Below are 27,408 nucleotides of genomic sequence, written 5' to 3'. Positions count from 1 at the left end.
GGACTGACTTTAGAGGGGCTTTCACAAAGTCTTAAGGTAGTATACAGAGCAATCCTATAAGAGGTCAGTTTGCTAGTGCTTTTTTTTAATGGGAGTGAATTTCTAAGCACTTCACGGATACAAATTTAGCTTTTTTCTCTGTGTTGTAATGCAGGTAAGCATTCCTATATTGCTGCTGGAAAGGGAGGTAGAAAATGTAATTATCTATAGTCAAATGTGAATATTATTAACATTTATTTCCTAATGCATTACTAAGAATGCTTAAGAGCTGGATTGAAAAACAGTATTTCCTCTCCTTTTCCATCCAAATAATTGTGTAGTGCCTTCTCATCTCTGTAGTAGTAATCTTGGTGGTGCCTTTTCTCTAGGAGTAGCCCACCGAAGCCAGAGCAGCGAAGGAGTGAGTTCACTCAGCAGTTCTCCATCTAACAGCCTTGAAACACAATCTCAGTCTCTCTCTCGGTCTCAGAGCATGGATATTGATAGTGTCTCCTGTGAGAAAAGGTAAAAAATGCAGCTTGTGTAAGCCAGCAAATATTGCGCAATGCTAATCATCAAAACCACTCTACGCAGAAAAATATTCTGCCATTTCTCACTTCCAGCCGTGTTAATGCAATAGGGTTAAAAGTTTAAAAATGACACAGTGTTTAGACCACTATAATACTTTTTCTAGTCTGGTTTTAATGGGAATTCCTGGCCTAAAGTGGTAAAAGACAAAGCATCATCTTAGACATTAAGTGATGAGCATGTCTGGTGGGGATAATTCAGCTACTCTATTTAAAAAAGAAAAGGTTATGGGATGTGATAGCTGTGTAGTTTGTATTGCCTGCTGAAGAAATTTAGTATTATGTTTCTTGAATTCAAAATAAATGTAATTTGAGAAGCATTTATCAACCAGGGATTTTAATTGCTGTTTGTGTATATGGCTGTTCTGTTGCATTGGTTTTTCTCTGCTGCTTCTGCTTAAGGTGACGTTCCTTCAGTCAGCATCTTACAGAGGACTGTCTGTGGTTTTCTACAAATTAATGGGCTGCTTCTCTTATTTCCACTCACAGTATGTCCCAGGTAGATGTGGATTCGGGAATTGAAAACATGGAGGTCGATGAGAATGATCGCAGAGAGAAAAGGAGTCTGACGGATAAGGTTAGTCTGTTTTATGCTGGTTGTTCTCTTCCAGACTACGTATGTATGTAATTGTAACATCGAGCTTCAGATTTCATGGGAGAGCCTGCTCAGATTATGCAATTTGGAGTTAACGGTGCTGTGGTTTTGGTTTTCAGTGTAATGCATACTTCTGTTATGTAAAAAGTTAACTTTACTTTATGAAGACTTCACCTCAGACTTGGCTTATATCGTGTTTTCCCTCACTGACATAGCCTTACATGGCTGCAGCTTTGCAATCTGTAATATTCCTGGGGCTTGCCTTGCATTCTCTTCTTTCTCAAAAGGGACAACTTTTTTTTTTTGAGAAATTTCTTTACTAGAACTGTGTGTGGTAAGTATTCCAAATGATGGAATAGAAACAGGAACAAAGGATTTAGGATGGAGGAGTGATGCAAAGCTTCAGCTTGCAATGAGTTCAGTTATCTCCATTATTTTGAATACGTGCTTTTGAGAGGATGGAACTGCCTTCAGATGTCACCTGTGAACAATTTCTTCACTGCATTTCCTCATAAAAATTTGTGGGAAGGAAAAAAAAAACAACCTTCCAATATCAAAGCTGCATTTTGATTGTCTCAAATCGGTTTATGAATGATATTTGAAAACTCTGAAGAAAATGGTTTTGTTATAGATCCTACAACAAAGTGACCTATTAATGCCCAGATCTATTCTTTTAATACGCAGTAGGGCTGAAGAAATATTTTAAGACACTGCTGAAGATTGTTGCAGCTTATTTGTATAGCATTTAGAGGTTTACTAACAAAGTACTGCTTCAAATGTTAGGTATGCTGAAGTAATGCTATGTAATAATATTTTCTTCATAATGTTAATATAAGAAAATGAGTAAGAATATTTAGTTATCAAAGTTTGGACAGGTGATAGAACCCTTTAAAGTAGAAAAAGAAAGCAAGCAAGTACAAGGCTCTAATTCATTCCTAAAATTGTCCTCTTCGTCATTTGATTTTAAGGCCCATGTGAAATAAGCCATAAAGAAATGGGACATCACTGTAGTGAAGTTACTACAACAGTTCTTGCAGAGCTGATTAGATGTCTTTGTTTATTCCTGCACTGTCAGTAATAAGGTCAGCTGGTAAAAGCCTGGCTTAAAGCCATGTAGCAATAACTGCCGTAGAATCCTTTCGAGTCAAGTCCTAGCTGCAAATCAGGCAGTCGGACAGCTTGCATTGTGCTACTGTGAAGTAAATAGCTTGGAACCAAAGACAATCTTGGAAGGGCTGAGGGGAGCAATGGAAGGTAAAATAAAGCTTTGCAAGCTTGGTTCAATTCCTCTTACTCATTTGGAGTCACCAAAAAGTTCAGTGGATAGGAGACAGATAGTCCTCATTTATGAGCAAAAAATTTTCTTGCCTGGCTATCTGCATGCGAAATGATGTCAATAATAAAGCCTTCTTTGCGGAAACAGGCAGGAGAAGTAGAAGTACTTGAAAACAGTAGAATGCTAGTAGAGTGATAAAGTCAATAAAAATGTATTCATGTGCCAAAATTCATGGTTTATTAAATGGTTTGAGGGAAAGCTTTTGAAAGGGTACAGTGCTGGTAGTTGCTGGAAATTTCTGATAAATCTAGGCTTACCTGGTGGCCATTATGTGGTATCAAATATAAAGGAAAAAAGGGAGCTTTTTAGTGGCAATCTTGGTTTTTTTCAATCTGCATTTTGTTCTTCCCCATTGACTTATTTTTTCTGAAAGAAAAGAGTATTATTGTCTCAAGAAGTATGATACATAGCAGTACAAAGTGCACTTGTATTAGTCAAATATCAGAAATTTTTTTTTGGTCTAGGAGACCTCTACAACTGTCGCAGGAGAACTCTTGCAGGAAAATAACCTTTTCCATCTTCAAAATTCTATGCAGCTGAATTGTCTGTGTTGTGTATTATTTTGCTTTTTCAGTGTTAGTAGAAGGGGGGGGGACAACAGAGTTATGTTGCTGGCTTGTCATGTATGTTTTGGAACGGTTTTAAAAACATCTCTTCATGTTGCAGGGGTAGTTACTTGACTTTTATTTCTTTGTATTCCACCATTTTTTTAGGTGCACACTCAAAGCTGCCTTAGGGTTGCAAGGACCCTCCCAATTAACCTTTGCTAGCCACTATATACGGTAGCATTCTTTTTAGAGAAACTAGTTTTTCATTTTGTGCACAGTTTACATGATCTTCCTTTTTTGGAAGAAAGGGGAACGAGGCAAATTCTTGAGTCTTTTGTCCTGTCCTGACTTCATTCAAGTGAAAGATGTCTTTATCTTGGGCAAAGATTTGAAAGCAGGGAAGACTTGGGGAAGCTCGCTCCTTCGCATGCTTTCATTTTTGCAAGAAACTCTTAAAATACCTGTTCATCATGAAAATCAGAATTGCCAATTAATTCCTTAAAGGAGAAATCATAGCTATCTTGGTTAAATTTCCCTTCTTATTATGCTGTTTTCAAATATGCTTTGGGAATTTGCTTCCTACTAGATTTGTGTATTTCTGCTGCATCTTTTCTGCATCTCTTTTGTGTTTCTTCAGGGTTTTTTCAAAACAAATTTTGACAAATGTATCTAAATTCCTTTTTAAGCATACAAAACCTGTCATTAAGAGTTAGTCTGAAGCCATTTAAAGAAGACCTGCGTCTGATAAAATGGTGACTTGACTAATAAAATTGCAAATAAGTTGTTTTGGTTTTTTTAACCCCCCTAACCAAGGAACCTCTGTCTGGGTCTGAAGTATCTGAGGAGCAAGCTTTACAGCTGGTCTGTAAGATCTTCAGAGTCTCTTGGAAGGACCGAGACAGAGATGTTATCTTCCTGAATTCACTCTCTGCCCAGTTTAAGCAGAACCCGAAGGAAGGTAGGTATTTGAACTGATATCATTGTTAGGGATTGTTTCAGTTGAGTGGCATGTTCCCTACTCTTATTTTTAGCTTTTTCTCTCTTGGCTACAATGCCAGAGACACCTATTTGTGGTCTTTGCTTGATTTCAACATCTGATGTAGCAGGAAACGGAATCCCCAAAAAGGAACATGAGACTGATTGGTCATAGCTCCTGTTTTAGTCAATTGCTATGCTCTTGTTGGTTATGTTTTCTGTTGTCAAACTAGTGTGCTGATAGTGCAGTGTTGCTGGGTTCTTTTTTTCAGAACCCTTTTACTGACTTAATGGGTTGTCTTACATCATACAGACATTTAGCAGTTAATTTGATAAGCTGAGAGTTCCTGATTATTTTATATAATGAATTATATTTCATATGCCAGCTGTAAGATACGACCAAATTCAACACTGTTATTTTATGTGTGGGCATATGTGGGGTGGGGTGTGCGCACACGCGCATGTTTTTTCCTTTCTTTATGACACAACTTGCCCAACTTAACAGCAGGGTGGGGAAAATATGAGAGGGACAGACAAGACAACTTGAATAATTAACAATAACATTAGGTCATCTATGTTCTTTTGTACTTTTTAAAAGTTAGATTTTTGTGTAGCTATAATTTCCAAACCTAGTTAATATAGACAGAGTGATAGTTACAAATGGAAGTATTGGTCTATTGTTTTTGCCAAAAGCAGCACTTAATTCACAGACGTAAATTACTGTCCTTTTTAGTTGAAATCTCTGATAATGTTTACATCTCTGACTAACGTGTAGATGAAGACAGCAGGTGAGGATATTAACTCTCCTCTTTTATTCTTAACAGTGTTTTCAGATTTTAAGGACTTGATCGGGCAGATTTTGATGGAAGTGCTGATGATGTCCACCCAGGCAAGGGATGAAAACCCGTTTGCTAGCCTGACAGCTACATCACAGCCAATTGCTGCAGCTGCCCGCTCTCCTGACAGAAGCCTGATTTTAAACATGGGCTCTAACCCAGGAAGCAGCCCTATGTTCTGTAACGTGGGCTCCTTTGGTTCCAGTTCATTATCCAGGTGACTTCTGATTATAACTGAATACTGATTTCACTTGAATATTGATTGGTAGATTAGAAGAGAGAGAGGGGCATAGAAATGTCCCAAGAACAATAAATAGAATAGATTTTTAAAGTTCTTCACTCTTTTTCACGTGAATGTCCCTCCGTTTCACCATTTTTGATTACATTGCCATGGCTGGAAATGTATTTGATAGGTTAAAGCCATGTAGCTGGTTCCTTCTGAGAAATATCCCTAACTTGCGTTAGTGAAGGCTATGACTCTTAACTTAAAAGTGTGTATATTGTGATATGGCTTTATTCAACATTAGTAAAAAGGAATAATGCTTGTGAGCTGCAGAATTATTGCGGAAGAGTCATCAGAAGGGCAAGGACTTCTCTTGCTCATTTTATCTTTTTCACCCTTTTTCTGCATATCCTAAATCGTTGCTTTGTTTGTTTTTTTTTCTTTTTCCCCTGTAACTGGTTTAGTCTCTATGGGACTAGTCCAGCTCCTACTACCAATTTCACAAGCTATGTACCAATGACTGGTTCATCTCTTACCCCACCAGCCAGTTCAGTTGCCACTACATCTGTGCCTTCCATTACTGTCAGCTCTCACCTCACAGCAACAAGTCCATCTTGGATGCAGCCTTCCTCTCCGAGGTACCGGCCATACACTGTTGCCCATTCTGGAGGCTTTTCAGCTTCTTCCATCCCGCGTTCCTTGAATATTTCCATCCCATCTAGTTCACCAAGTTCTCCGGCCATGGCTGCTAGCCCTCCAGCCATGCCAGTCATCACATCCAGACAGAGACCCACAACAATGGGTCCACCTTTGTTTACTGCTTCACCCAGTACCTTGCGCAGGCGTTCTTCTTTACTGAACAGGATTCCTTCTAGGTATTTCACAAGAACAAAAGAGTGTGTTTAATGTGTGCTGTGCAGGGTGTGGCATAATCATGCAATTTGGGAGAACTTCTGTTTGTGCTGAGCTCACCCTACTTACCCTGACTTGATTTCTGCATTTTGGTTTGTACTAATACATTGACTTGCTAACAAGCCATCTTTACCAAAATGTTAAACCCGCTTCTGCAAGCGTTTGAGGTGTAATGTAATTACTTTAAAGGTAGCAATTTTGTTTTAATTTCCTCCTCTTCTTACATCCATTCCAGTTAAACTATTAGCTTTCTGTTCAGTTGCTACTGCTGGATAGTAAACCAAACAGACCTCCTGCTTTGAAATCAGTTTTCTCAGTAGGGCTTTAGTTGTTTTGTTGAAAGCTGTTACTTGCTGGAGTGTGTTAGATTTGATTCCCTAGTGCATAGATTTAAATTACAGATTAGCCTATTTCAGTATGCCAGGCCAAGTACTATTGCGTTTTCTCTGTTCGCTGCTCCTGGAATCCCCAGCCCCTGCAGGAGGGAGAAAGAAGCATGCAAGGTTTTGAGACCACTGCTTTAAAGTTCAGTAGCTTAGAACTGTAATACTTATTATTCAGTCATGTCTAAACAATCCCACTTCAGCCATAGGTCTCCAAAATTCTTTTTAATTTTTTGGTTTGTGAACGTGTGGTGTTTTGATATGTGAATAACTTGTAGTTGTGTAGTACAGCATGTTAGCATAGTCTTGGTTTTACTAACAAGGAGTTATCCGTTGTCTGCATGTTTAGAGAAGATGATTTTTGGCAGACTTACAAAGAAAAGCTACCATTTACTTTTTCTTTTGGCTTAAAAAATCTGATGGCCTTTTTCATTTTTGTTGCGGTAGTATATACGACAACCCTTTCTCCCTCCTCCTTCTTGCCGTTTCTGATGTGTCTGAGGACAGTAGTGATGAAGAAAATGAAGATGATGATTTTTCTTGTGTCCAGTTTGGGTCCAGGTATTGGAGAAAGAGAATGTAACCTGCATGTTTGGTTGCTTAGGAACTAACAGTCTATGTAGTGTCAAGTGTTCTTCAAAGTTACTTGGGGAATTACTAAAGCCAAGGAGATGACTTGGATGGGTTTTTAAGATGGCGTATAAACATGTATAATGAATGCTAGTTAGTCAGCTCTTTTTTGAAGAGATGACTAAGATAAAGTAAATGTTAATCATACTGCCTTTTAGGTTTAATATGAGCATGGTTTCTGAAATGATGTTTGAGTGGAACTCCTCATTGACTATATGAGTAGAAGGAATATTATTCACCTATGGTTGTAATTTTAAAACCAGTGGTACATCATGTGCATGTTTTCCTGTCAAAAACTGGAAAATGAGGACAAAGGCTAACATGCAGAGAAAGATATAGTGGCAAATAGTCAGCTGATGCAAACAGTATGACTTTGTTGAAGATTCATTGCTGCTTCACAGCTGAGGATCACTCCTCTAGCCTGTAAAGAAAATACACCTGAAAGTTTAAACTGGTCCTTTGATGTGGTAAGTAGTAGTAGAGGCTGATGTAGTTGGAACAGACAAGGATGGAGGGAGAAGAGCAGAATATTTTACTGTAAAACAGAGACTTACAAATCATATAGCAAAGCCCTTTAATTTGTGTGACATGAAGATATGTGAAAACAAAATGAGAATTGATGTTAGTGAGTTCTGTTTGGAAGCTAGCTAGACAGCTGTGCAAAAAACCTGCGCCACACTGGATATGCCAAGGAAAAAATGCTTTTGGAAATGTGAATGCGGGGTAGGATCTTCTAGTTTTACATTCCATTGCAGAGTAATGCTGCAATGTCTTGGCTGATACAGAAATGTTTTCCTATTAGGACTGAGGTTTTGGGACAAATGAGCAGCCTTCCTACAAAACTGTTTGTCATATCCAGGTGGTTTGTGTTCTTTATCAGTCTGTTGGTGAAAATGATTAATTTCTTTCTTTTCCCATTAAAACTTAACGTCCATCAGCTTCATCACGTGCACGAAAATTCCCAAAGAAATGCCCCATTCTTTTGTATCAACCCAAACTGGAGAAAGGAGTAAACGTTTTACGTAAACCCCATGTATTTTAGGAAGACTTTTCTGAAAAATTATACTTCTATAATAATTTTCTATGATCATTCATACCCCTGATTATGATGGATAGTAATACTGAGGTGGCCTGTGGCTGGCCACATAGCCTAATAGAGCCAGTTACGATTTGCAAATGTATGAGGGAAACAAGATGAGAGTTTTAAAGACTACATGTATGTTGAACTGGTAGGAGAAGAGTTCCTCCAAAACTTTCAGTCCCCTTTGAAGTATTTTAGTTACAGCAAAAATCAGGGGAAATCCAATTGCTTGAGCCTTCTAAAACTAAGCTAGGTCAAGACTTTAGGAAGTATCTTGTGATGTCAGGGAATGCCCAAAAAGACTTGGTATGAGATGATCTTTTCCCCCTCACTAGCTTTCTGTCTATGATTGTTCCTGTGGTATGTTGGGACACTACTGCTAAAGTCAGACTGTTAACTAGAAGACCTTCCAATAGCATCTTCTCTTTTCCATTCCAGTCTAATTTCGGGAGAGTGAAGTTGATAACACAGGTGTAGGGTTTTTTGTGTACGTGGAATTTAGGATTATTTTTCCCCACTCTTTTGTTTAATTCTTAGCCTGTTGTCAGTTTAATCCGAATGTGGATTGAGTTGCAAAGCTGTTGGTAAGGATTTCTGAGGCTGCTATGCTTCTTAGTTTGTATATTAAGTCCTGGCATTCTGCAGACAGGAGTAAGATGTTAGTTAAATTATAAACACAGTGACTGTACCATTGTGCAACAACTTGCATTCTGAAAATACCAAGGCATTCAATATGGGTATGAAGGATGCATGAGCTTTACATTAGAGTAATTTCAGTTACTGCTGCAGTGAAATCATTAACAGAATGACTAACTATAGAAGTAGCAGGTATTTTTATATAAATTGATATTTTTAAAAGGGCAATTTTTAAGCTGAATGTGAGAAGTCAAGAGGTTTAACAGAGAGACTATAGAGAAATGTGTGTATGACTTCATGGTTACGGAGTGCTATTTTCATAGAGCTATGTTTTACATGGATTAGTTTTAACTGAATAACTGAAAACAAATTCTCTCTGAAAAGAGAGCTTGCTGCTATTAGAAGCTAAGTCTCTTAACATGCTGAGCTGCCAGATGCTTAGCAGTAATAACCTTTCCCTCATTTATTGGTTGGACTGTAAAGCTTGCACAATAGATTTGTACAGCTTGATTATTAAAATTTAAATTATTTTACCATTTAAAGGAAATTCCAGTTTTGACACAGTTTGTAGTTTTAAACATGTTTTTTAAAAAGCTGCATTGAAGGAAACAATTACTCTTACTTTCCAGTTTAAGGTCTGGGGCTTATAAATTAGTCTTCATTTAAATCTACCCTGACTTTACACAGACTTTTCTTTGAGGAATAGCAGTAAGCTATCCACGTAATTGCTATTTTTTGAATTCCATTTACATAAAGTGAATATATCTTGTCTTAATTCCCTTCTGTAAAATGAGGATTTTGATTTTAATTAGCTTTGCTAATCTGTTATCTAGAGAAGAATTCTGTTGAGATAACAAGCCTGAGATTGAGAGTCGTGGGATCTGTTCTCACTTTTGTATTTAATTTCTGTCTCGTCTCAAGCATGGTTTTGTTTTTGTGGATTTAGTTTTCGTGTTTACAATATCAGTGTTTTCTTCACATACACCCCCCCCACACACACCTCCCCAAGCTGTACTACTTAATGAAATAGCATATTTTGCTGTAAGGGAATTGAAATGAACTGAGTTGAAGTTAAATTATCTTTAATGTGGAAATTTAAAAAGGAGCAGTTGCTTTGATGTATTGCCTCCTGTTTTGTTTATTCTCCTTCCTTAGAAATATATAAAGCAATTGTCTGTAGCCCTATCTATCAGCAATGGTCTCTTCTCTGCAGTGGGAGGATCTTACCTTCCATGGGTTGGCTAGCGTTAACAGAGTTAGTGACATTTCCACCCTTTTGAATGCTATAAACAGAGACTGTGCAGAAACTGTGCAGAGGTTGCATCATGGCATGGAAGTGTTGTGATGTCCTGAGCATCCGAACAGTTTTGATGTCAGGTACAACTTAAAAGCTATTAATTTTTGGCGTTGCCATGTGAGAACAAGGTTAATTGATTCCCTTTTAAAGTCATGCACCTTACTGCTGTCTTTCAGATTCTTATTCATTTAATAAGATAATTGATTCTTCAGTCATGTTACAGTACAGCTGAACTTTCAGAGCTGGACAAGCTGTTAAATGGAGAGCTCTTCAGAAATGATCTTAGTTATTGAGCCATGTGTGTGATGGGATGGAGTCTTCAGAAAATTGACAGAGGAAGTCAAGAGCTCATGAATTATTTGATTGTGCACAAGTGAAGAACTGTACCTAATGCTTGCTTTCTTTCTTTTTGTGTGTTTTAAAGTATGGGAGGCTCTGGCAGCTCAAGTGTTTCCGATTCCTGCAGTGACCACTTCACCATTGAAAATTGTAAGGAGACAGAGATGCTGAACTACCTCATTGAGTGTTTTGACAGAGTTGGAATAGAGGAGAGAAAAGCACCAAAGGTATATTTCAGATGAGTGAAGTTATATCAGTGCTGTCACAGACACTTCTTTTACGGTTTAGTGGGGGAAGTTGGTGGAAATTGATAGTTCTTGTTGATGGCTTTGTTGTAGAAATAGATTTATAGTATTTGTAAAGTCCCTTTGACTCTTACTAATTCATCCTATTTGAATCATATACATGTTTTACATCTCTAAAATAAGCACCGTGTTAGAAACTGTCCTTCCCCTTTTGATCTACTGCGTTTTATCCACGTTTATTCCGTGTAAAACATACTTTTGTGAGACCAGTTCCCTATCAGTGTTCTATATTCTGCTTTAAGCTTTTGCTTCTGGGGAAAAAAAACAAACAAACCACACTTTTTATGTATAATCTGAAAGGTTTTTAGCTGGAGTAGTGCTAATCTTAGTTTGCATATTGCATTCATACTGCATGAATAAATAAATTTATCATATTTCCTGTCTGTTCTGTCTCTGAATACTTTTAGTTTGTATTAAAATAAAGTTATTTTTATCAGATGTGTAGCCAGCCAACAGTTAGCCAGTTACTGAGCAACATCCGATCACAGTGCATTTCACATGCTGCTTTGGTGCTACAGGGATCCCTAACACAACCAAGGTAAATACAGCTGATGTTAGTCAAAGTTAGATTGTTCTGGGATTTTTTTTTTCTTCTTCTGAGGATTAGATAAGAAAACTAAGATCAGTTCTTGGAGCAGGATACATTTATGTGCCAGAGGAATAGTTTATTGCTTGACCATTGGAGACTATTACTGCCACTGAAATGTTGGTGGAGAGTAGTTTAAGTGTTTTCTAATCGTGTTTGAGTAAAATCATAGAGGTTGATTTGAACAGTTTAAGTGGGGGATCTGAGTTAACCAAGCTGTTTTCTACCTTACCTTGTGCATAAACTATTTGACTTGCAGATTGTTGGGGCACTACTCCTGTGAAAGTCAGTAACCAGTAGTGCTGCATCTGAGAAACAGTCTTAGCAAAATGTGTAGCAAAGACTGCTAAAGTGGCATAGCACTCATTTACTTCAGAGAGTTGACCACAAGAGATTTGGTAACGTAAATCCGTGTGTAGACATTCTACACTAAATCACAACTCAGATTTCAAATGGAGTTGTTTCAACAGCAGTTGTTAAACTAGCAGCCTGTTGCGTTGGAACAGTAAAAAGGCTTTTAAAATAGGATATGTGACTTTTACTAAAATCTGCATAATTTTGTATTTGTGTTTCCAGACAATACTTGTATAGTCTTTAAAGGTGCACCAATTGTCCACTGTGCTTTGAGATTAGTTTTGTCTTTACGTGAACCAATGTTGACGTTAGAATAAGTTTCATATATGCAATAAGGAAGAAAAGATACTTTTTCAAAAATCGTAGGAAGCAGTTAGAAGCAATGACTATATTAATTCAGAAAAGATTAATGTTACGTTCTTCTCATAATCTGGAAAAAAAATCCATCAAAAAATGTTGTTCCTTCACTAGTTGAGCTTAACAAAGGGTCTTTTCATTAGAGAGGAGTAGAAAGGAGAACCAATTACTACATGGTAGCTGTTATTTTCTTCCAGCCTCATTAAACTAAAGTGTGATGTTGGCAGCAGCAGCATCTGTTTCAGAATAACCTTTCCACAAGTAACTTGAGAAGACAAGGTTAATTACTTCTGAAAGGAGTAGGTGTGTCTACATGTTGATAATCTGTTTTCTGGCACATCCTTAGGTGTGATTAGTCTGACATTTTTGCAGGTACTACTACAAATACTACTGCAAATAATCAGTAGTTTTGGATTTATTTTTTTTAATACAATAAAGGTCATTGCAGCAGCAGTCTTTGCTGGTACCATATATGCTGTGTAGGAATCTCCCATTTGGCTTCATCCAAGAATTGGTGAGAACAACTTACCAGGATGAAGAGGTGTTCAAACAGGTAAGGCATAGGTAAAAAATAAATAATTATGTCATATGATTCTACTATTTGCAATATCCAGGAGAGTGGATTTCTGGAGATTTATTCTGCATCTCACAGTTCTATACCTACTTCAGGGGCTAGCAACCTGTTAAGCACTTGGAGTTTGGTTTTGTTAATTTTTAACTCGTTTAGCATTTTGTGAAAAAGGCAGACTTTCATTATTTACTGGTTCTTCTTATTATAAGTGCATTTGTTAATAAGCAGGGAACATTTATGTAATGTTGAAGTGAACTACTTGGATTATGCAGGTATATATTACAGGACTGATCTTGGGTTTTCATCCTTCTGTGCTTCTGTACAAAATATCCTAAAAATGTATGTGTAAGACCGCAATCTTATGTAGTAGTACTCAAAAAGATTTATTGTTTTTTCGATCTTGCAATCTTTACCCTTCTTTGCAACTTTAATAGTTTGCATCTAAGGTGCTAAGAGCATTTTACAAATTCTTGTCCATTAAGTCTTCATGTTTTACAGAGGAGATGACTGAGAAACATTATATGGTTTATTCTGTGTGTCAAAGTAGTTCACTGAGATGATAAAAAAAAATTGGAACTGGTGAGCCTAGTAATTAAGACACAAAGCTAGCAAACTTCTGGCCTGTATAATGTTAAAGCAGTTCGGTAAGGTCGTAATTGTCTCTAATTAGCGCTCCTGTAGTATCATGTGACTTAGGTGTGAAGGGGCCTTCAGAATGGCATTTGATCCTTCCAATGTGGAAAAAAATTACATTAGCTAATTTTCATGTGTAGTGCAAGTATCTTAATAATTTATATCTCTGTCTGGACACCTTTTAGTAGAGGTTCATGCAGTTCAAAGTACATTTAAGACTGTCAAAAAGTGGTTACGGAAAATGTTAAAGGTCACCTACCCTGGAGAAGAGAGCCATTCCTCTAGCTGAAGCAGACAACCACCTCTTTATAGTCCTTTTCTGTGATATGATTTAATACTATTTTTTTGTCTCTTCATAGAAGCAAGACAATATACTTTAAATTCAGTGGGGCCTCTTGTTGTTGCAAAATGACTATAAGGGTTTATTCTGTGAGGGTGTAGCTGTCAGAGCTGTGTGATTGGGATGTACTAATTGGGTATAATTACTTTTGATTAATAAGTTCCTGTCATGTCACTTCCTCTTTCATAACAATCCTTGACTGCTGCTTATTATCTTTTCTCTTACCACAGTTACAACTTACTAGCACAAAACCAACTTGCTTACATGACATGCAAAATTAAAGCTATATTATTACCCCAAGTGTATAGGCAAATAAATTATTACCCATTTGGGCAATCAAGTTGTCATAGACCTCTACAGAACTTGTGCTCTCGTTTGCGTATGTAATATACGTGCTTGCACACATGCATACAGTATCTGTAGTGATGCCGTATGAAATGTGTCTGTGCTTCCCCATGTGGTTGCCACATGTGGAGAACTTGGTGGAACAACACCTGATTTTAGTCAGTGTGCTGACATTACTATTTGTCAGCTTCAGCTTGTATCTGTTAGCTTTGGGTCCAAATCTAGATATACGTGTCTCTGGGGTTATTTGGTTTGCAAAGTAGATGTTTGGAAACAAGTTAGAATGTGATCAGGAAAAATACAAGTGCTTGGAAAGAAGTTTTTATGGGTAAGTCGTTATGCCCGGGCATCAAGTCAATACATCACTTATGCCATATCAAGCAAGTTGTCTTTTAGCTTTGAATAATCTCTTAAGCATTCAGGCTTAACTGATACAAATTTAAAGAAAAGGTCTTAGTTTTTCTTTTGCGTAACTTGCAGTTTTTGAAGAGTGAACAGGCATTTCATGCTGTGTACAGCAATAGTGTCATTTGATTGCTTCCTTTTCTTGAATAAAGTAATTTATTTATGTTTTTACAGATCTTTATTCCCATCTTACAAGGCCTGGCTGTAGCTTCCAAAGAGTGCTCCCTTGATAGTGACAATTTTAAATACCCCCTTATGGTAAGGACTGTTCATTTCTAGAAGCAGTTTCTTTATGATTACTGATAACTTAGGCAGATTCTATATAAGATCATGTACTTCAACTTTTTTGGGATTTCTTTGAGTAGTGGATTACTATTAAACTCTATGTTGGAAGCTCAATGTGGTATCAGATGTGTAAAAGACCATTAAAAATCCAGTGGCATCTGAGGCCAATAATATCTTAAGCTTAATGTACAGAATTTGTATAGTGGGCTATTCAAATGTTTATATATATTGCTTTAGATAAGATTAATCAAATGTATGGATTTCATCATGCATGCTAGTTGTAATACTGTGGTTGGTTATAAAATCCTGCTAAGCTCCTCCCAATTTAAGTCTGGGAAATAAGGCCCGATATCCATACCAATGTTTGGACTCACTTTTGTATGTGGGAAACTAAAATCTATTGCATTAAACTCAAAATTATTTGAATTGGTGACTATTTATTGTAGGAAAATGTCATAATAGTCCTTGGCTGGAAAGATGGGGGTTTTATTTTTAGGTTTTTAAAAGCATACTTAGATGCACTAATCCCTAGATCTGCTTCCCTCCTACTGCTTTTATTGACAAAACAAAAAAGTCTTTTGAAAAGCATGCTTGGCCACAAAAGAGCAAGCTAAATTCTTGGCTAGATTGAGCATTGTCAGCTAGCACCTTCAGATCTTGGCATCTTCAGTGTATGATGCCAAAAAAGGCTGTTACATCTCAGGTTTAATTTGTACTTAAGGAAATTAGCTGGACTGGGGTGCTACAAATCAAATTGACTAAGCAACTCAGGTACTTTTTGCAAAAATAACAATTTTTACTGGTTCTGTGTTTTCCTGCTCTGCTGTTATTTCCCCCAATTTAAAGTGCAAACTATTGCAAATTTGGCTATTGGCTACAAGTAACAGCTGCTTGAAAGTGATACTCCATTTTGATCATTTCTTGTTGGCACAGCATGCGCCAAAAGGATGGAATAGCTATAGTATAATTGAAGAATGAGAACATATAATACAGGAGAAGTGGGTATGTGAAAGCCTACAGTATTTTTTGTTTTCAGAATCGTCTGGTAGATCTGCTTTTTTTTTTCTGTGCTGCAGTTAAAAGTGAGTTAGAGATCTTGGATAGGATTCTTTGTTTCTGGCTTCTGTGTTCATCTGACATTTTTCCACTATGACTCAAAAGACAAAGGCCTTGGTGTATGTATAGAACAATTGCACTATTTATTATTGTTACTGACTTTCATGTGGCAGTTCAGGAGTCCAGCAAAGGCATTGTTATGTTCTGAACAAGCAAACAATTTGCACAGCTAATTTTTGAAGTAAGTGCAATAATTTATTACCCTGTGAGACATGTTAGCTTTTTTGAGACAACTTGGAACAGATGTAAAAGCTAAAATGGGAGCAGGGTGTGCTTTAGCTCTTTTTGGACCTCTTCACCAGTAGAAGATGGAAGTTTTTCCACTGATTAAGGGGAAAAGGTTTGGCTCTTTCAGGAGTTTACCATGTTAAACTTGTTATTTGCAGACAGATTCCTTAGGAATTCCACATAAAAGTAATTTTTCTTGGGTTTTCTTTGTAGGCACTATGTGAACTTTGTGAAATCAAGTTTGGGAAAACACACCCTATGTGCAGTTTGGTAAGTGTGTCCAGTCTGATTTTTTTTTTTTTTTCAAGTTTAAAGAACCATGTAACTTATTTTGTTGGTGGTATTGTATGATCCACATTGATAATGTTCTTCACAATTCTAAACAGGGGCTACTGTAGTATCTCATGCTAAACAATAGTTCGAAGTAAACTGGTAAAGGGAGTCCTTTTCCCTGAGAATTTAGAAAAACTAAGACAAACAAGACTTGCTTAGATTGCTGAAATACAAGGAGATGTTTCCATTGAGCTATCAGCATGACTGAACGTTGAAGAATAGAGAGCACATGGCAAACACTGAGAGGTGACAGTGCAGATAAAGTAGTATGGCTGACATGGCACCTTTGATTAACTTGCTATTTCTCCTATTTTCTAGGTTGTCTCTTTGCCCTTGTGGTTGCCTAAATCTTTAAGCACAGGTGCAGGAAGAGAGCTGCAAAGACTTTCCTATCTTGGAGCCTTCTTCAGTCTCTCTGTCTTTGCTGAAGATGACGTAAGTGTTACAGAAGGATGTTGATAGTAGTGTGGTGGGTTTTCTGTTCGTTTTTTGTTTGGTTTTTTTCCTTCCCCAATGTGTTTGATACATTTGCCAATATAAATTCTACTTTCAGAACAAAGTAGTTGAAAAGTACTTCTCAGGGCCTGCCATTACTCTTGAAAACACCCGGGTTGTTAGCCAGTCTTTGCAACATTACCTGGAATTAGCAAGGGTAAGTGTTCTCATGTTTAAAAAAAAAAAATACAAAAGTACTGTGGGTTTTTTGGTCTTGACATAGATGAAGAATATACTCTAAAATAATCTAGCTTTTGTATTAAACAACAAATCTGTTAGGATATGGCTGAAGGGAATTAGGAAAAAAAAAATAAGTGCGCTACAAATATTTCTCTAAGGCTGTAAGCCAATTCAGAAAGTAACGGAACAGTTAGTCACGGATTATTGTTCATGTTAAAGGATGAGTTGAAAACCATACTGTATTAGTAGTGTGTGTGTTGCACTAGCCTATGTGCGTCTTTTCTGTAACTGATTTCATAACTAATATATGCATGTAATGTTGACAATAAGACCATAACAGAAGTTGTAGTCAGTTTTGTGGAATTTGTGTAACATAAAAATATGGAGCAACAGAAAGCAGAAATGCAATGTTGAGAAGTATGTGCAAACTGACAGAATGTTTACTTGAAATTCCAGCAAGAGCTGTTCAAGATTCTACACAGTATTTTACTGAACGGTGAAACTCGAGAAGCAGCTCTCAGTTACATGGCAGCTATTGTCAATGCCAACATGAAAAAGGCACAAATGCAGGTAAATAAAAGGAACACTCTTCCTGTAATTCGTGCACCTAGCCAATGCGCAAATAGCACTAGATGGCTCATGCAGTGATGACTCTTGAATGGAGGATAAAAGAATTTTGAATGCCTTCTACAACAGGCAGGAAGCCCTGTTACCAGTCTTTATCTCTGTCAATACATTTCCCATTTCTGACATTATCCTCTTTTACCTATTTGATCAGTTTGTGTTGTTTCCTCTCTGAGGACTGACATGTCACTTCATTAACAGGGATTCTATAGTAATGTTAAAGCTTTGTACCCCACCCCCCAACCCTGTGCACTCTGTGGCCCCCTGCAGTCTATGGGGCCTTCATTCATTCCAGTTGGCTATATTTAAAAAACACATTTCCCAGCTGCTAAGTTGCTAGGCTTTGTTTGTGTGGTTTCTGTAAAAGGAGTAATGTGGATATGAACTGGCATGGTGCCAGTGAAACACCAGGCATGTTATTTTGCCATTCTTTAATTAAGGCATTGCACTCATTTCCTGTGATAAAATCTGTGCGTGAATCCTGAACAAGTGAAGTTTGCATCATTGTTGTCTTTGAGTCACCTTTTCAAAAGCAAACATTCAGAACCATTACTAGGAATATTTCTGTGAAATTCCAGTGTAGAAGTGATAAACTTTACACTTAAGAAAAAACTTTCAAATAGTTGCTGAGCTTCAATTCGTAACTCTTCTGTTGGTGTCTATGTCTGTGGCAAACCATTCTTGAAAGAGACCCTTTTAATTTCTTAGGTTTTCTACTACCTCTTTTTGTTCAGTGTTCTTAAGAATGACTACTTGAATCATAGGGAAAGATAATATGTAAGTTAGTAAGTGACCTTCCCGATATCACAAAGGTCTCCTTACAGTTCCACGTTCTTCATAATTTCTCCCTTTTTCTTGAACTTGCATAATTCGTTTATGTGGAATACTGGTAAAGCAGCAGAAAATACCCTGGTACCTCTAAGCTTATGTCTTCAACTATTTACTTTCTTACCCCACAGACAGATGATCGTTTGGTATCTACAGATGGCTTTATGCTCAACTTCTTATGGGTACTACAGCAACTAAGTATGAAGATAAAGCTGGAAACGGTTGATCCCATGTACATATTTCATCCCAGGTGTCGTATTGACCTCCCAACAGATGAAACAAGAGTGAAAGCAACAATGGAGGATGTTACAGCCTGGATTGCTGAACTTTGTGAGTACTCTTATTGACTATGTTAAGCATTTACTCTGTCTTCTGTTTTTGATACTGGAGGTACATGCAAGTACTTGATTCCAGCAAATAATTCCCCTATTCCTAAATGCTTTTTCTTGATGCTTTCTGCTCTTACTTGTTTTAAAGAAAGTTGAGTTCAAGGTCTCACCTCTAGATAAGGCAGTTCATTTTTTAATTTATTCACCTATACTGCTTTTCTGTTTGTTTGTTTTCTAGATAGGGATCCGTCTCCATTTTCTGAGCCGAAATTCCCAACAGAATGTTTCTTCCTAACCCTGCACGCCCATCATCTCTCAATCCTGCCAAGCTGCCGTCGGTACATACGTAGACTGCGGGCCATCAGGGAACTCAACAGGTTAGAAATTGTTAATTCTTTAGTGCATCTGAGAGTCCTAACATTCTATTAATGTCGTCTTCTCACCATGATAGTAAGTCCTATAAACTTAATGGAAATTAGAATGACAATTTGGGTAAAAATGTTGCTGAGTACAGATCATCTTAGGTATTTGTTGATCTGCTGCTTTTGACCCTTATGGATTTTTGCTTACGTTGAGGGACTGTGGCTTGAATCAGGAATTTACATAATAGTGGGATGGAGGATATTAGTTACACAAGGCAGCTCAAATTGAGAAGGCCATTCTATTTAAAAGATAACTCAATTATCTTCAGAGCATTTTAGGATTCATGACATTACTTAACTGTTTATTATAATATAATCTGTGGTGTGGTTGATGGTGTGTGTACATCAGTGCCTCAGGCTCTTTGACATAGCTGTAGGAGTGCATGTAAAGTTACATGTCTGATAATCAAGTCATTGTAGATGACTTGTGATTTCAGAAACAAGACGTTGTTAGTTGTGCCTGAGTGTTTTGTATGTCCCAGAAGATACTTACCTTTTTTCCCTTGGCTTGTGAGGTGGGATAACTTGTCGTACTCTTGGGGGGGGGCGGGGGGAGGGCAGAGGGGAGCCTTCAGCAGTAAACTCTTAGTATTGTTGATGTACATGTAATTCAGCATGTGGTTTACCGTTTTAAAAATGATAAATAAAAGTTATGATGTTGACATGAAGATACTGCTGTTTTCCATTTCTGTTGGCATAAATTCAAATAGACTTTTATAGTTGCTAAACCTCGAAGAATACTCGGTTAAAATTAGAACAGATTTTTGTATCATCAGTATTTTCCATTGTTTATAATTGCATTCATTGCATTTTGGTAAATGTTCCTTGGCAGTAATACCATGAGTTCATTACAGGATTTTTGGACTGCGTTCGTAGTGATTTCATTTTTAGTTTTTAAAGCACATGCCGGCCAAGAACCTGGGAAGCTGCAGAGAGTGGAGCAGAAAGAATCACTATATCTTAAAGAAAAAAGTGTTTTCATATAAAACAGCCTGTGGATTACTTGTAAATAAGCCATACGTTTGGCTTGAAAAAGGAATTGCTTCTTTTTCCTTATTTAGAATTGTTGTGAAGGAATTGCTTATGCAGCAATCTCCATCTAATGGTGCAGTGAAGAGCTCTTGGCTTTTACTGACATCAATAGGACCTTAGTGTTCAGCATTTTCCATGAATTGCTTAGTTGCTTGCAGCACTGCAACGTAATTAGATGTTGGTAATAAAGTAATTAGACTGGATCTTTTTCTGCTGTAGGCAGATTGATGTGGAAGAGAATTCGTGTTTAGAGGAGGGGTGAAAGGGGACTGTATTCATATAGTTCAGTATATTGAGTTTTGTTTTAATAAGCTGCCCTTCCTAAAAGGGATTAAGATATGGGAATACGTAGGATTTTAAAAATGTAAATGGTGTGTGTAACGTACATTCAAGTTCTCTCTTCTGTGGGGCAGAGTGAGAAGATGGGTAAGGGAGAGGAGGTAATACCAACCACCTTGATTTATTGGTCCTTATGCTGACAGGGAGACTATAGACTATCCATGTATTGTGCTCCTCTGCAAACCTGAATTTTAGGGGGAGTGGAGCATGAGAAGGGTAGAACAAAACTGCAAAAACCCATTTGCGATAGTGGAAAGTGGGAGGACACACAGGATGCCGACCTGTACCTTTCTTGGGAAAGCGAGGGTGCTCTTGACAAGTCCTGTTGTCAGCCACCTTTTTCTTCCTTAGCTTGATTCTCTTTTCCGTTTTCCTTTCTGGTATTAGAAGATGAATGAGATCTCTAAATCTCTCGTTGTTAACTGGACCAGCCCTTCTTTGTGTTAGGGTTAATTTTAATAACATCCTTTTAACCTTCTTTTAGAGTGATTGTAGACTTCAGTGTGAAAAAAGAAAAAAGGCAAATACTTTTTTAATGCAGTGGATAAAATTAGTTTGCCAGGCAGGATAGATCCCTTCTGTGTTTCATCCTTTTTTTTTTGTTTTTTTTCACTGTTCTAATTTGTCTGACAGGCATGTATGTTGGAGCTAGTGTATGTAGTGCCTTTGAATGCACACTGTGCAGATGTTCAGTCTGCATTTACAAAAGCAATTTTTTTTTTTGTTACGATGATGGTAACTTCTACCAAAACGATTAGCTTTTTCCCCCACTTTTCTTCTCAGCGTTTCCTTGGTATTTAGCAGATAAGTAGGTTAAACGCCTTGTAGATGGCAGTACCTGTCCCTTCTGTCATGATAACCAGTTATTGCATATGGTTTTCAGGACTGTTGAAGATTTGAAAAACAATGAAAGTCAGTGGAAGGATTCTCCTCTGGCTACCAGGCATCGAGAAATGCTGAAACGTTGCAAGACACAGCTTAAGGTTTGTAAGTGATTCAGTTCTCAACTAAATGCCTTTGTCAACCTGTCTGTATGTTTACTTTGTGTCCTAATGTTTAAATGCAACTACCCACTGATGCTTCTTGAAAATGGTGGGTTTGAATCTATGAACCATGTGAGTACTGCATTGGGTGGTGGTCATGATACAGTAGAACATTAATGGTGAATTTGAAGTCCAGAGTAACACCAAGGTTAACTTGGGTGGTATTACTCAGAAAGAAGAAAATAGTATTTTTATTGGAGAGAGAACAAGCAAAGGGATTGTGATTGTTTGGGGTAGTTGTGCATGCACAATCCATGCCCAAGATGGAGACGGAACTCTGGAGTCCCTAATCTCATGTAGAATTCTTGCTAAGATGAGTATGCTGGGGTCCTCTCTTTTGAAGGTCTGTCCTGCTTAGGACTTCCGAGTATAAATTGACAAAAATTTTCTGAGCTGTGTCACCAAAATGACTTTAATTGCACATATTCTCACTTTGATATCTCTGTTATTTCTTTCATTGTTCCCATAAAGTTTGTAAAAGGCTTCTCTGTCCCTGCAACTCTGAATTATGTGTGTGTTTTTCTTGGTACGTTGGGGCTTAAGTGCCCTGTTTTCTTCAAATAAGTGCATATTTTAAGAAGAGACCCTTGTATAATTGTCACAATTCACAGATAAATTTATTAGCTTGGATAGGCTTGACCTTCCTTTTACGTTGTCTTGCCCTGGATTAGTTTTTGTATGCATATTCTGCAGAAACTGGTGAGGTGCAAGGCTTGTGCAGATGCTGGTTTGCTGGATGAAAACTTTCTCAGGAGATGTCTGAATTTCTATGGCATGGTGATTCAGCTGATGCTTCGCATTCTTGACCCTGCCTATCCCAAGTGAGTGTCAGGATTATCTGTGTAAATAGTATCAAAGGTATTTCAGCTCATGTTAGATTGTTCGCTGCATTTTGCAGTTCTAGAATTTTAATTTTTTTTTACTGTGTTTGCAGTCTTATATGATGGTTACTTTATTTATGTCAGTGACATGCATTCTTGCATGAAATATATGTCTTATTTATAGTTTAATGTTCAGTTGTGGGTGGGGAGCAACCCTTGAGTATGTTTAGTACACTTACGTTTAGTACACTTAAAGTACTGACACTGATTATTAAAAAGACAGCGTCAGAAGAGCTCGTGACATTTCCTACTTAACCCTGCTATTTTCCTGTCCTGTTTGTTGTCTCTTTTATTCTACAGCATAAAATTGCCTTTAACTCCTGAAGTTCCGAAGGTATTTGCAGCATTGCCAGAGTTTTACGTGGAAGATGTTGCTGAATTTTTATTTTTTATTGTACAGTAAGTAAAGTTATATCTTAAAGAAATTTGTACTACCATTTACCCCTGTAACAGGTGGTGTGCACATAAATTTAGGGTGCAAAAGTAGTTTCCTAGCTATTCAGTAGTTATTGTTCTGGTTTCTTAACGACAACCATAAGACTATGGCATCGACAGGCACTGCTGCAGGTATAATGCCTAGATGAGCTCCAGAATCCCTTCTAACCCCATTTTTTCTTGGAAGAAAGTTGAAGGTTTTTTGCTTCACTCCCCCCAAAAATTTTCATTATGGTCTGGAGTTTGCTGAGTCCTTTTGATCTCATGATATGTTAAATCATCACTAGAATAATATTTTTTAAAAGTTATAGCTTAACAAGTAGAAAATTCCCCCATTTATAAACTTGCTGGGATGAAATGCATTTGCGTAGTTTTAGCAGTTTAGATGGGCATGAATAGTATTAACACGTAACCCTGGGGCTCTGAAGCTGGTCACTTTCTTCCTGAAAACGTGCCTTCAAATTCAGACTTTGCTGTGTTGCGTGATGAGATGTTTGCTTTTGCCTTCCTGAGGTGCTGTTAGAGCGGTACTTCGTAGCAAATTTGCTACGATTATGCGCAACAAAAGAATATGATAGTGTTTCAGGCTAAAATTCAGCTTCCAGTGAAGAGCTGGCAAGAGCTTTTGGAAGAGTAAGAATCTGGTTTCTGTAGAGAAAGACGGGAAATTATGATAAAATGACTGAACTTTTCCTGTTCCTAATGAGTGATCTGAACTAACTTGATGTATATGATAAATCTTCTGTAGACAGTACAGTGTTGGGGTTTTTCATTTTGTTTTCCTTATCGCCCTCTTTTCAGATATGCTCCTCAGGTGCTTTATGAGCCCTGTACTCAGGACATAGTGATGTTCCTTGTTGTGATGCTGTGCAACCAGAACTACATCCGAAATCCTTATTTAGTAGCTAAGCTGGTGGAAGTGATGTTCATGACAAATCCAGCTGTTCAGCCCCGGACACAAAAGTTCTTTGAAATGATTGAGAATCATCCTCTCTCCACTAAATTGTTAGTCCCCTCCTTAATGAAGTTTTACACAGGTAAGAGCTTTGTCTATGGTTCACTGAGTGTATAGTAAGCAATGAGTATTATAAGGCAAAAGGCTGTGTTGGTTGTTGTAACCTTTTAAAAAAAAAAAAAAAAAACCAAAAACCAACCAAACAAACCAAAAACCAGGCAGATCTTGGGTCTTGTGAAGATGAGGCTTTGTTGCTCAGGAGTCAGGGGAAATAGCATTACATGGAACCTTGAGAATTCTAGTCCTTCCACAAGCTGCTGTGCACTGACAACTCCAGCACTGTAGATTGATGGGACAATTGTTTTTGTGGTGTTTAGATTCCAAACTGGAAGTTTGTTGTTTGTTTTGTAAGGGAGTATTGGGATTTTAAAACTTCGGACTGTGGTTTTGCTAGTCCTGTAGATTCGGATGCTTCAAAAAGGCTTTGCGCCCATAGAAATAACTATTCTTGCAGCGTTCCAGAGTTCTCTTATTAGTGAAATTTTAGCCTGTGGGACGAAGAGCAGAGTGGAGTTGAATAGAACAGAAAGTTTTGTTTTCTGAGGGTTTTTCTTCAGAAGGGAGGTTGGTTCTGCATTAGAAAATGGACAGTGCTGCTTCTTTTAATGGGGATTAAGGTGGTGACTTCTGAACGGGAATTGAATTTCATCTCTTAAAGCTTGGTGCTTGAAGCTCATCACATTGGAGGCAATAGGGGAGGCATGTAGTGTGTTGCAGGTGAATCCTCATGGGAAAGGGTTTTGATTTTGCTTCTGGGATCTATTTTCTTTTTCAGATGTTGAACATACTGGAGCCACTAGCGAATTCTATGACAAGTTTACAATCCGCTACCACATCAGCACCATTTTCAAAAGCCTCTGGCAGAATATAGCTCACCATGGTACATTTATGGAAGAGTTCAAGTGAGTAAGAAATTGGTGTATAATGCCGCTTACTATCATGCAAGCTGCTCAGGCAATGACCTGAGGATGCCATTACCGTTGGGAATGGGTGGGTGATGCTGCTTTCCATTGTATTTTGAATGGCAGCCCCTTCCAGTAGGACTGGAGTGTTTCTAACTGAGCTCTGGACACCACAATCAACTTGGCTTGGGGAATGGGATCATTATTCGAAATACACAGTGCGGAAGGAGTGTTGCTGGGGTTGCAGTCTGGTCTGCACACCCATCTACTCTGCTGTGATAACTGTTTCAATGTTTTCAGCTCTGGGAAGCAGTTTGTTCGCTACATCAACATGCTGATAAATGACACAACTTTCTTGCTGGATGAGAGTCTGGAGTCTCTAAAACGTATCCATGAAGTGCAAGAGGAGATGAAGAATAAAGAACAGTGGGACCTGCTGCCCAGGGTGAACAGAGCTGTTTTTCAAAGTGCCCTTTACTTATTTTTAATTTTTTAATACAAGACCATTTAAAAAACTTTATTAAAAAGGGGCAGCACCAAAGAGCTGCTCATGAGTAGCAGTTCTTGATACTTTTTCTTGCTGCCGGTATGGCCATGGTCACTCTGGATGACATTCTGCAAAAAACATCATTCTGCGTAGTTGTATTATGGCTGGCAAAGAGTATGGTATGAGGTGGAAATAGTATAAGTATAAAGTTTTAAATTACTGTGCACTTAATTCGAAGTGGAGAAACTGAGACTTCAACCTTCCTGAAGGAGGTTTTGGAAAATGCTCGCCAGTTGAATTGACTTCAAGGAATAGAAGCTTTTATTTTGTTAATGCATTGATCCTGGGTAGATTCAATGCACACAATTAGACTCCTATACCTCAGACATTAGCCTGAATAAACAATTGTGTGTGTTGACCCACCAATGTCAGGTATTTCTATTTTAAGGTTATTGATTTAAAAAAAAAAGTTTGAAAAGAAGAGCTCTAAAGATGTTGTTTGTTAAACTTATTCTGCTTTGCTCTTCTGAAGCCTTTGCTCCTGTTTATGCCTATTACTGTAGTGTCAAAATCAGCTGGTACATAATCTACAGATTGTTCCAGTGTGGAGTGTTTATTACTTATGATGGTGCACAAATTAGAGAGAACTTCACTTGACGCTCAGATCCCAAGCTGGTTTTAAAGTATTGGCATTTGGATGGAAAGGAAGCATTACCTAGTTCTGCAGCTGTGAGGAGCGGTTACAGGATGTAAACAGACTCAGTAACTATGGAGTCTGTGGAGTCTTGTGATACCATTTGCATTCATTCTTTAGTGTTGCAGAAATCTGGAAAATCTGGTGCAGACTTTAGTATTGGGTAGTAAAAGTGTGCTGTACCTTAAATTAAAAAATGTATCACACCTGGATTTGAATTGCAGTCTGTTCCTTTGTCTAGATCATGTTACCATTATGGCTGTTAAGGTTTTGATGGGTGGTGATGTAGGAAATTCTGTGGACTTGTAACCACTGAATGTTTATTTTCTAGGATCAGCAACAGGCTCGGCAATCGCAGTTAGCTCAGGATGAGCGCGTGTCTCGTTCATATCTTGCCCTGGCAACGGAAACTGTTGATATGTTCCATATCCTTACCAAGCAGGTTCAAAAGCCTTTTCTCAGGCCTGTAAGTCCTGCTCAGATTTAACTTGGTTTTTAGCTTCTTTAACGTCTCTGCTGTTGGATAATATCCTGGAAATGTTTGGTAGCCCTTTGTCTCCACTCTCCTCCCCTTTCTCCAACTAATTGCTGGTGAAGTTACTTGATATTAAGAGCATTACCTGAGTCACTGAGATGGTGTGATCCCTCTAGACAGAAGCTGTTTGCATTATATTTTTTTAATGGAAACCATGTATAAAGAAAAAACACTTCCTGCAAGTCTACAAAATGATAATTTTATGAGTTAATAATTCCTGATCTTGCTGTATGCAAATCTAGTGATAATATTCTTTATCACTGCCTTCATGCTGTGATCTGTGTTTTACTTTGGTCTTGTAGGAACTGGGACCACGATTGGCTGCTATGTTGAACTTTAACTTACAGCAACTGTGTGGCCCCAAGTGCCGTGACCTGAAAGTCGAAAACCCTGAGAAATACGGGTTTGAACCAAAGAAACTGTTGGACCAACTAACTGACATTTATCTACAGCTAGATTGTGCTCGCTTTGCTAAAGCAATCGCTGATGATCAGGTGAGCTCCAAAAAGATGAGGGGGAAGGCCAAAAGCACTGTGAACAAACAAGACTTCACAGAATACTCTAGAAGAGTTTCATCTTGTATGCTGCCACCCAGTTTCTGTCATATGTGTTTGCAGTTAGTTTTCTTTAAGCAGATCATCTCTGTTCACATTCTGTCTGCTCTTTGTAGATGGGTATGTTTTCCAAGTGTTGCAAACCTGTAGACGCACGTAAACATCTATAGCACTTCACACACATAGGAAATTTCCTGAGCATTAGTTGCTTATTAGCTACAGCCTCATTGTAAATTAGCAGAAGTACTCTGTCCTAATTTTGCAAGTGGGATAACTGAAGCATACAAAGGGTTCTTACTCCCTCCCCCCCTTCCTCATCAAGAACACATGAAACAGGCAGAGCTGGGACTGGTAAGAGCCTCATTTAGCAGTCCACAGTTCATTCTCTAGACTAACAG

General features: G+C 37.9%; 1 protein-coding gene across 3 annotated transcripts in view; it reads left to right on the top strand.

Annotated features, from left to right (window-relative positions):
- UBE4B (ubiquitination factor E4B) overlaps positions 1-27,408 on the top strand; it is a 42,394-nt gene that overhangs the window by 10,747 nt on the left and 4,239 nt on the right. Inside the window, exons 3-26 of one of the 3 annotated variants that reach the window (XM_059829848.1) lie at positions 369-504; positions 1,056-1,143; positions 3,859-4,003; positions 4,845-5,073; positions 5,544-5,954; positions 6,822-6,935; positions 10,443-10,584; positions 11,100-11,200; positions 12,398-12,512; positions 14,428-14,511; positions 16,096-16,152; positions 16,534-16,650; positions 16,769-16,867; positions 17,347-17,460; positions 18,474-18,672; positions 18,910-19,048; positions 21,348-21,447; positions 22,201-22,328; positions 22,689-22,787; positions 23,625-23,860; positions 24,614-24,740; positions 25,041-25,185; positions 26,253-26,387; positions 26,759-26,950. In XM_059829848.1, coding sequence (XP_059685831.1) covers positions 369-504; positions 1,056-1,143; positions 3,859-4,003; positions 4,845-5,073; positions 5,544-5,954; positions 6,822-6,935; positions 10,443-10,584; positions 11,100-11,200; positions 12,398-12,512; positions 14,428-14,511; positions 16,096-16,152; positions 16,534-16,650; positions 16,769-16,867; positions 17,347-17,460; positions 18,474-18,672; positions 18,910-19,048; positions 21,348-21,447; positions 22,201-22,328; positions 22,689-22,787; positions 23,625-23,860; positions 24,614-24,740; positions 25,041-25,185; positions 26,253-26,387; positions 26,759-26,950 — 3,452 coding nt within the window. The remainder of the gene's footprint in view (positions 1-368; positions 505-1,055; positions 1,144-3,858; positions 4,004-4,844; positions 5,074-5,543; positions 5,955-6,821; positions 6,936-10,442; positions 10,585-11,099; positions 11,201-12,397; positions 12,513-14,427; positions 14,512-16,095; positions 16,153-16,533; positions 16,651-16,768; positions 16,868-17,346; positions 17,461-18,473; positions 18,673-18,909; positions 19,049-21,347; positions 21,448-22,200; positions 22,329-22,688; positions 22,788-23,624; positions 23,861-24,613; positions 24,741-25,040; positions 25,186-26,252; positions 26,388-26,758; positions 26,951-27,408) is intronic. The other 2 variants (XM_009814855.2, XM_009814856.2) reach the window with 2 other exon arrangements.

The sequence above is a fragment of the Gavia stellata genome, chromosome 27 (genome assembly GCF_030936135.1).
Source record: "Gavia stellata isolate bGavSte3 chromosome 27, bGavSte3.hap2, whole genome shotgun sequence".
Taxonomy (NCBI): Eukaryota; Metazoa; Chordata; class Aves; order Gaviiformes; family Gaviidae; genus Gavia; species Gavia stellata.
This window is presented reverse-complemented; position numbering and strand designations above follow the sequence as displayed.